The 10,587-nt window shown below is 40.2% G+C and overlaps 1 protein-coding gene across 1 annotated transcript in view; it reads left to right on the plus strand.

Annotated features, from left to right (window-relative positions):
• Window positions 1-1,386: 1,386 nt before the first annotated feature.
• The window catches only part of VSIG4 (V-set and immunoglobulin domain containing 4), an 18,571-nt gene continuing 9,370 nt past the window's right edge, over window positions 1,387-10,587 (plus strand). The window contains exons 1-3 of the mRNA XM_059385242.1: window positions 1,387-1,585; window positions 6,864-7,220; window positions 7,940-8,221. Of these exons, the coding sequence (XP_059241225.1) occupies window positions 1,531-1,585; window positions 6,864-7,220; window positions 7,940-8,221 (694 nt within the window). The 5' untranslated portion in view covers window positions 1,387-1,530. The remainder of the gene's footprint in view (window positions 1,586-6,863; window positions 7,221-7,939; window positions 8,222-10,587) is intronic.

Consider the following 10,587-nt stretch of genomic DNA (forward strand, 5'->3'; position numbering starts at 1 on the left):
GACACTAGTCCAATGAGGTATGGGTTTTCAGCTTTTCATTAGTAAATACCGTAAAGGGGAGGTGTGTGTGTGTGTCTATGTTAGGGTGTCAGTTGTAAAATACAAAAAAGGGCTCTCCTAAGCTCAGGGCTCTCTGAGTGAGGAACCCAATGAAAAACAATGACTAGAATTTCAAATGACGTAGACTGAATGAAATAACCAAATGTCAAGGGACATCCAGACAAGAGGGGCTGAATCTGGGAGACAAAGGTGTTAACAGAATTCTATGTAACAATGTTGGGGCCTGAAATGCTGGACATTCATCTTAACCTTTTCTAGTCCCAAATCATCTGTAAATAACTATCCCTTGGTAAGCATGTGGAGGAGATACTGTCTGTTGCCAGGATCTCACTACCCCTTTCTGCAAAGCTCACCCCTCCCCTGGCCAAACCCTCTCTTAGCCCTTCAATTAAAAAAGAATAGCCCAAGCGTAGACTTTACTTATAGTTTGGTATGAATTTGTTGGATGTATTCTCCTTTTGGAGGTGTTCATATTTTCAATATTTAATAGGCTTTGAGCAGTGCCAAACCTAGGAGTAGACTGTTGGTGAAATTACACTCTGGGGCTTGTGAAGAGAAGAAATTAAGCTTCTTAGTAAGTCTAATGCCTATCTCTTGCTGATCACAGATATATACCAATTAAAAGTCATCGAAAAATTAATCTAATAGAGCATACCACTACCAGGTTAATGGGTAAGCACACTGTATGTTAAACTTAACTTTCCCTTTAAGAAATAAATAATAGAACCCAAATTAGCACTGATTAGAACACTTACCACCAAAGAGGTGGAGCTATTGGAGAAAGTGATTCAAAGAGCTTCCTGTATATGAGATATGGGAGTATATATCCCCATAACAACTTTATCCATTGGCTTGAGAAATATTTAAGCTTTTATTTGTAGAAAGTTCTTTCAAACTTTCATCTCTTATACTCTGAAATCATCTCTTATACTCTTATACTCTGAAGCCCACAGGCACCCACGCCCAACACTCTGTTCATTTGCATAGGTGTATAAGGCAGGAGTTAACAGTATGATTGATGAATATTGCACAGGTCAGCAATGTTGATCTCTCCTCCCCAGGACCACTGGAAAGGAAAATACCCCCATACTGGAAGGATAAAATTCATCCCAAATGTTACTCCCCCAACTTCTGATTTTTGTGGAAGAAAATGAAAATAAACACAGCCTGGGAGATCAAAGACCAGAGAACATTACTGACTCCATGGAAAGTCAAGTCAATACCCTAGCAGGGAGAGTAACTTCTTCATTCACACCAAACCTCCAATCCCAAGCAGGGGTGGGAGGGTTACTCACATGATTTAGACTGAAATAGGGAAGGAAGGAGAATGTGAGATGGGGCTGGGAGTCCAAGTGAGAGATATAGAGAAGGAAGGGAAGTGAGCAGGCACAGACCCTGACAGCCATCAGAGGTTCATGCCTTTTTAACAGCAGGAGGCTAGAAGAAAGGATAAGAGTGGCTCTGGCTGTGATGGGGCTCTTATTGGGCCTCCTGCTTCTGGACCACCTAACAGTGGTCACCTACGGTAAGGAAGCAAATGGGGACCTGGTTACCACTGCTCACACCAGCAACAAGCTGGGAGTTTGGGATTGAATGGCTACTGGGGAAAACTTATTCCTGTTGAATAGTTAAATGTTCTCAGACAGTGCTGCAGACTCTCAGCTTTGTGTAGTTGAAGCCTGCTGAAGAAGCCAGGAGGTAAGTTTCCATAGAAATTGAAAAAGAACTTTTCTTGAAAAACAATCACATGATTTTTCTAGTACTTGTCATATCTCAGGGACATTAAGAAGGTTGCCAGTGACACCCAAATCTTTCCTCCATCTTATTTCACCTGAAATTCTACCATTTTACCTTAACCCTTCTGTCTCCAGGTCTTGATCCCTGTTAATATATATAACCTTCAAAGAAAGAATGTTGTCTAAGAGCAAGATTGGACCTTAAAAGTAACCTAGACCCAATGCTTTGCTGTTATGAACTTTGCTCAAAATATCTGTTCACATACTTCCAGTGACTGAGAGTTGATTTTTGCAGACTATCTAATCTATCCAGTCTAGTCCAGGACAGTTACAAATGTTAAGATGCTCTTCCTTGAGTTGAACTATATGCACTTCCTTGTGGCTTCCATCCTAAGGCCCCTGCTCTCTTTCTTAGAGATACATAGAACATATCTACTCCCTCGATGCTGCGACAGCCCTTTAGAGTTCTAATGGCAGACATCGTGTCCTCTTGTCATCTCCTCTTCAAGATAAACTAGCCCTAACTCCTTCAAATGGTCTTCACAGGATTTGCTTCTTACCATATCCTTGGGTAACTCATTTCCCTGTGAATATAGCCCAGTTCGTCCAGGCTGCTTCTGAGAAATTAATGCTGGAGATTACAAATCTACATAGATAGATAGATGATTTTATAGATAGATAGATAGAGAGAGAGATATCTCCAAAAAGAGGTCTTACTATCCCTATCCCATAGAAGCATTATTTCTTCAGGTATTTTTCCATCCTCTTTTATATCCCTGAGAATTGAAATAGACTTTTTGGTAACTAAGTCTAAGTAATTGCTAAGTGAGATCCAAGATATAGCAAATGGGTTTTTCCGCATATCTACTTATTTCATATCTTTACAGGGAGCGGCCAGATATATGTTGGCTTGGTGCCCCTTATGTGTCAGAAAGAACATCTTTTCATAGCTGACTCAAATTATGCTAACTCTATCCTGGGGCTCTGTGACCAATCAAATTCTAGAGCCTCAAAGCTAAAAAGGACACTAAATAAGTCACCTGAGAGGGAGAAGAATGTCCTCCAGCCACAGAGCATTAGTGGCAGAGTTAATACTATTAAATAATACAGGTTATTTTGCAAATACAATATTTACATTCTCTAACATGTTTTAGAGGATCCTTTTCTACCTTCTCCAAATCTGTTGGTTTGAGCTTATACTTACAGAGGCAGGACTAGGGCTCAGGGGAACATGATATACATGTGAAAGTTAAATTATTTGTGTGTACATGTGAGTGCTCTCATGTATATCATTCCATCCTCAGCCTGTGAGAGCCTCTAGCCCTGGAAACGGTCTTTCTTTTATGTGGAGTGTTTAACACTATAGACCTGAAGCTCAGGACATACTGAATGACCAATAACACATTCCCACTCCCTGGATCTCAGTGTCTCCATTCTATTTTTACAGTGAGGGAATCAATTTGCTGGCCTCAAACAGCTGTGCCAGCTGAACATCTCTGTATGACTGTAGCTTTACTTTTAAAAGTGAAGGGGGCAGAAACAGCTAGTCTGTCAAAGCACATGTTTAAATGATCATAGTAACATAAATCCCAAACATTTTTATTTTATAAACATTACAAATATTTTTTTAAAGATTTTATTTATTTATTTGACAGAGAGAAATTACAAGTACACTGAGAGGCAGGCAGAGAGAGAGAGAGAAGGAAGCAGGCTCCCTGCTGAGCAGAGAGCCCATTGCAGGACTCGATCCCAGGACCCTGAGATCATGACCTGAGCCGAAGGCAGCGGCTTAACCCACTGAGCCACCCAGGCGCCCCAACATTACAAATATTTTATAAAGCTAATCTATCCAGCACCTACTGAATACCGGCCATTATTCTAGGTGCGTTCACACCTATAATCTCATTTGCTCTTCAACATAACCCTCCATGGAAGGTATATTATTAGCCTCCATTTTATTGATAATGACATGAAGCTCAGACAGGTTTAGCAATTTACTCAGAGTCACATAGAGACATGGGGACATGGGTCACATGTTAAGACAGACCTTGGACTACTACACCATGTGCTCCTTCACTATTCTTCTGACCTCACTAGGTGCTTCTATTCAGTGTTTCTCTAGGCTTTCTGAGAACCAAAAGATAGTAAAAAGGTGTAAGTCAATTCTATTGAGGTTACCTTCACTTTGGAGATCAGAGGACATGACGTACAATGTCTTTTTTTTTTTATGTGTGTGATGCCCTGTGCCTACCATATACTGTCTCTGTAATACTAATGAAGCAGGAGGATAAAGAGGAGACAATAAAAGAAGGAGGAAGTATAGAAGCCAGATGGAAAGATGAGTTGAAGGAAGGAAAGGCAAAGGAAGGAAGGGAGAAGTAAACAGAGGAAAAACATGTAATTCTTAGAAATCTGATTAACTCTGCTCCATGACCCTATTCTGGAATGTAGGAGTCAAGCCTGACCTACTTTTAGAAGTGAGTTTCAAGATTGAGAAATTGAGACTGGCTGTTTTTATAATTGACAGACCAGAGTGGGCTATGTGAGAGTCCCCAGGAAGTTCCCAGAGAGGGTAATGCAAACCAAGCCTTGCATTCCCTCCAAGTTCAGAGGAAAGACATACATATGCATAGACAAAGTCATTTTCAGCTGTTCCAGATGTCCCAAGAGCAGAATGTTGCTTTGTTGTCAGAAAAAGTGAAAGAATGCTTTTCAGAGGATGAGTGGAAGATTTGTGATAGCTGGAAAAAAAATAATGGTAAAGATTGCATTAAACTGGAAGACTCAGATGGTTTTCATGGGGCTTAAGGCTGATACATGTGTGCTTTAAGTGACACATGCATGTTCATGATGATTATAAGCTGCATCTGCATGCATATGGAGGCCTGAAATAGCAATAGCACAGTGAAACACCACCATCTGGTGAAAGTTTACCACCAGATAGAAAATGTAATTATTTAACTTTCATCTCCATTATACCCTATTAGCATTGAACAATCTAGGATTGAAGGGACCTTAAAGAGTAATGTTGTCCAAGACCCAAACAAAGATCAGAACTTCTCCCAGACTGCTTAGTTCATGAATAAAAAACTCTGAGGACAAGGGGAGTCAAAGGGTAGAAGGGAATTGAGGGAAATTGGAAGGGGAGGTGAACCATGAGAGACTATGGACTCTGAAAAACAATATGAGGGTTTTGAAGGGGCAGGGGATGGGAGGTTGGGGGAACCAGGTGGTGGGTATTAGAGAGGGCACAGATTGCATGGAGCACTGGGTGTGGTGCAAAAACAATGAATACTGTTATGCTGAAAATAAATTAAAAAAATAATAAAAACTCTGATTAATTACAAAGTTCACTGTTAGGACAAACCAAAATCAGACCTAATGCACTCCCATTCATGGGTCTGAGTTCTGCTCCCTGCCCAATCTGAAACCCTCCAGAGACTATGTGGTTGATTTAGCAACATGGACTCGTGTTTATTTATTAATTTCTATTCAAGGCTTTTATCTTGGTCAAAATATGCTAGTGATGTTGTAAGAATCTCTGGTGAGCAAAAGCTAGAGGCCTGGTACTTGGTACATGGCAATAACTTCTGGTAGACAGAAGGCATGTCTCTACCCTACCATCTGTTTGACTGAAGCCTGAGAATCCTGGGCTACATAACAGGCATTTATTCAGTAATGTTTCACATTTTTTAAAGATTTTATTTATTTATTCGACAGAGAGAGAGAGAAAGAGAGATCACAAGTAGGCAGAGAGGCAGGCAGAGAGACAGGGGAAAGCAGGCTCCCCATTGAGTAAAGAGCCCGATGTGGGGCTCAATCCCAGGACCCTGAGATCATGACCTGAGCCGAAGGCAGAGGCTTAACCCACTGAGCCACCCAGGTGCCCCAATATTTCATATTTTGAACCTCCTTCTTCTAGGACAGAGATAAATTAATTGTCTACATATAATACCTCACTCCTGGTTGGAGTTAAATAAAACACAAAATCCTCAAAATAAGAGCTTATGAATGAAAAATTCTTTTTTTACTTTTTTTTTTCAAAGATAGAAAGAGAGAGCATGAGCAGGGAGAGGAGCAGAGGGAGAGGAAGAAGAACACTCCTCATGAGCAGGGACCCCAATGCAGGGTTCAATCCAAGGACCCCAGGATCATGACCTGAGATGAAGGTCCCCCACACACCAAGGAAGAATCTCCTTTTGGTCCTACTACTATTTCTACCACAGCCAGCTTTAGGATTTATTCAGACCCTTTTCCTTTCCTGACATTTCCCTCTGTTCCTCCTCAAGATAGAATTTTTCAGTGTACCTTTGGTGAAATCTAAGAGAAACCAAAAGGTAAATAAAGAGAAATCAGGGGGGGGGGGAAAGGTTAGGCTTACAAAGTGAGAATTTCAAACTTAGCAATAACTAATGATTTTGTAAAACACAAGTACATTTCACACAAGTTTCCACCCTCAGAATTGCCCTGTATGCATCCAGCCTCCCTTCCAGAGAAAAGCTTAGGGTCAGGGACCCAAATACTGAGTTTTTCTGAGGAACAATGGGGAATAAGCAGAGAATATGGCCCTTTCGTTCCTAGCCCTGCAGCACAAACATTTCTCCAGGTATATAATTACATAATAAAATGGACCAGACACAACTGTTCAGCATTTGTTCCTACACTTCTTTTGGAAAATATTGAAATAGGTTCTTTTTCATAGACTTACAGAGCTTCAGAGCTTAAAGAATCTTTAGACATCATTCCATTCAAACTCTCTACATTATATATGAAGAACATGAGTCCTTGTGGTACAAAGTGGCTTATCCAGGGTCATCTCACAGCAAGGCAGTGACAGGAAAGGAACTTGAAACTGACAAGAGCCAAACAGTGTTAAGAGTTTTTCTTCTGAGCATGTGTTTCTGATTTATGGGAAGGCAGGCAGAGAATAAAAGAGCACATGGAATCTGAAAGTAGGCTGGAAAGAAATTTTAGAGGTGTTTTTCAGAAGTCTTTTGAGATCTACCACTGCCATCCTAGCTCCCAGATGGGTATGCCATCTATGTCCATTTTCTTCTTCCTTTTCAGGCCACCCCATCCTGGAAGCACCTGAGAGTGTGACAGGACCTTGGAAAGGGGATGTGAATATTCCCTGCACCTATGGTCCTTTGCAAGGCTACACTCAAGTCTTGGTAAAGTGGCTGGTACATCATGGCTTGGATCCAGTCACCATCTTCCTACATGATTCCTCTGGAGACCATATCCAGCAAGCAAAATACCGGGGTCGCCTGCAAGTGAACCACAAGATTCCAGGAGATGTATCCCTCCAGCTGAATACCCTGGAGATGGATGACCGGAGCCACTACACATGTGAAGTCACTTGGCAGACCCCTAATGGCAACCAAGTGGTGAGAGATAAGATCATTGAGCTCCGTGTCCGGAAATGTGAGTGACTGTGATGATAGGAAAGCACTGATAGACAAAGACCAAATAGAGGTGTATAATACTAGAAAAGCTTTAGAAACCCAGAGAATTTTGTTTACTTGTACACATTCTTTCTTCAGTCGTATGTGCTAATCAGAGAAAGTGGACAGGGTCATCACTCTCATAGTATAATTTAAGAAGTGTTGGGAAGGATTTCTGGTTTTCAAATCTCTACCCCTTCAAGCATCCCTGAAATTCTAGCATCCACACCCTGGTTTCTCTCCTTGGGCTCTGGATTTTAAAACTAATAAAAGTGAGTCAATCTATCTGATCAGGATATTGGAGAGTAAATAGATGCTAAGATAGAAGCTCTGGGGAAAGGGTTATTGGGGTTATCCAAGATACATTTTGCTGACTTGACAATTTTATGAAAACCTGGCAGATAATCTAAAACTCTATCTACTAAAGCCTAAAAAGTCCCTCTATATTAAAAAAAAATCAGTAGATTTTTAACTCCAAATATTTCAAAACCATATATAACACAAAACAATATCTAACCTTCCAAACAAAACTATTTTTATTTACATTATCCTATTTCTTACCCCGTTCCAAGTTAGGAGCTCCTTTTAGTTCACTTTGCAGATATACAATTACCCCTATATTCAGCAAGGATGACTCACCCTTGTCTTCACATATCCTTATAACTTTCCAGAGCCTCGTTTCTTGTTTTTCCTTTGCAGTCTCTGTTTCCAAGCCCACAGTGACGACTGGCAGTGGCTATGGCTTCACAGTGCCCCAGGGAATGAGTATTAGCCTTCAATGCCAGGCTTGGGGCTCTCCTCCCATCAATTATGCTTGGTACAAGGAACAGACCAACAATCCAGAACCCATCAAAGTAGCAGTCTTGAGTACCTTACTCTTCAAGCCTGCCATGGTGGCTGACTCAGGCTCCTATTTCTGTACTGCCAAGGCCCGGGTAGGCTCTGAGCAGCGCAGCAACACTGTGAAGTTTGTGGTCGAAGGTAAGCAACCCTTTCTCTTGGTGATCCTAGCAATGGACTACATTGCACTGGAGATACCTCAGTAGTGCCTTTATTCCAGAGAACAGAGTTTGTGTGTGTGAAGAGAGAGAGTGTTCTGGGTTCTACAATTGCAAAGAAAAATTCTGGACTGATGATAATAAGGCTGGAGACAATGCCTGTCTTCTTACAGGGGAAAGTGACATTCTCTAAGCCAATCACATTTGCCAGATACAATTCACAAGAACTCAACACACATTCTAAAATTGAATCCCATGTCTATCTCATGAGATAGCTATCACTATTCTCATTTTACAGAAGGAGAAACTGAAAATCAGAAGGTTTGTTTTTCTTTTTTTTTTTTTCCCCAGGAGTTCACAGTTAGGAAGTTCAAGTTGGAACTTGCACACAGAACAATTACTCTTTCCATTATGTCTGATTATCTCTTACGGTTGAATATTAGCTCCTGGTCACCCTTTGGAAACTTTTTTATTTGTTCTTTTTTTTTCAGTATAGCTGACACACGATGTTACATTAGTTTCAGGTACATCACATAGTGATTTGACAAGTTTATAGATTATGTTATGTTCACCACATGTGTAGCTACCATTATATAATTATTATAATACCATTGACTATATTCTTTTTGCTTTGTCTTCTTTCCTCTTTTATTCTCTAAGTGGAAGCCTGTATCTCTCACTTCTCCTCACATACTTTGCCCATCGCCCCACTCTCCTCCCCATCAGTTTGTTCTTTGCACTTATAGGTCTGTTTCTACCTTTTATTTATTCATTTTTTAGGCCCCACATATGAGTGCAATCACATGGTGTTTGTCTTTATCATTTATTTTCTTGTTTGTTCATTTATTTACTTATTTATGAAAGAGTGACAGAGAAAGCACAAAGTGGAGGGGGAGGGACAAATGGCATGATTTTATCCTCTATTATGCCTGTGTAATATTCCATTGTATGTATACACTACACATTCCTTATCCATTTGTCTATTGACATCTAGGTTGCTTCCATATTTTGACTTCTGTAAATAATGTTGCAATAAACACAGAGGTGCATATATCTTTTCAAATTAGTGATTTTATTTTCTGTGAGTAAATTCCAAATAACAGAATTATTGAATCATATAGTATTTCTATTTTTTTTAAAAAAACCTCCATACTATTTTCCACAGTGGCTCTACCAGTTTACATTCTCACCAATAGTCTATGAGGGTTCCTTTTCACCACAACACTTGTTACGTCTTGTCTTTTTTATTTTAGCCATTCTGACAGGTGTAAGGTGATATCTTATTGCTCTTTTTGTTTGTTTTGTTCAGTGAGGATTTTTATTGTTATTTTATTGTTTGTGTTTGAATTTGTTTCATGAAATAAAGCCCAGATATCTACATAGATTTTTAAGGACCACCCCCCCAATCTTCTTCCTAAAGTCAAATGCAAGTTCTGGTTGAGGTCTCAATGAAGATTGACTCTGGTTAATGAAGGTCTGGCTGTTTCTTACAGCATTATCTTGGAAGCATTACAAACCATGTACATAAATATTGCAGGCTGGGGTTTAAATGAACAGCCCAGCAGTGATTTATCTAAATGAATCTTGTTGCCTTCCAAGAGATCAACTTGGAAGGGAAGGAACTTATTTCAACAAGATTGCCATTTACCAAAACTGCTTTTGGGGACTTATCCTCAGAGCCACCTGAAAATTACTATCCTTAAAAAATAGCACTGTATAAGGAAGATAATCAAACTGGCTCTAACTATTTGACTTAGGAGACTAATGTTGGTTTGAGACTCCTGTATTTGCCTGGAAGCATTTGTTTCCCAAGGCTGAGTTGTAATGAGTATGTGTGTGCTGTAGATACTGGTCTACCAGTTGTTGGGGGAACAAGGGCAATCTCACTTGTAGAGAATTATATGGCCCAGTTCTCTGAGAGTTGACAATATGGGCAAGCAGAGAGGACATAGCATGGCCAGAAAGTCCAAGAATGTATACTTCATAAAGACCTAAGTTGAGCATTCTCACCTTTCTGTGAGTTAGTTCCTAGCCCATCTGGGAAGAACTTTGCTTAGAACATATCAACCCCTCTGTATTTCTTTTTTTTTTAATATTAATTTTTTTTTTTTCACCTTAACAGTATTCTTTATTTTTCATCACACCCCGTGCTCCATGCAATCCATGCCCTCTATAATACACACCACATGGTACCCCAACCTCCCACCCCCCGCCACTTCAAACGCCTCAGATTGTTTTTCAGAGTCCATAGTCTCTCATGATTCACCTCCCCTTCGAATTTCCCCCAAATCCCTTCTCCTCCTTAACTCCCCATGTCCTCCATGCTATTTGTTACGCTCCACAAATAAG

Source organism: Mustela nigripes, chromosome X (assembly GCF_022355385.1).
Source record: "Mustela nigripes isolate SB6536 chromosome X, MUSNIG.SB6536, whole genome shotgun sequence".
Taxonomy (NCBI): Eukaryota; Metazoa; Chordata; class Mammalia; order Carnivora; family Mustelidae; genus Mustela; species Mustela nigripes.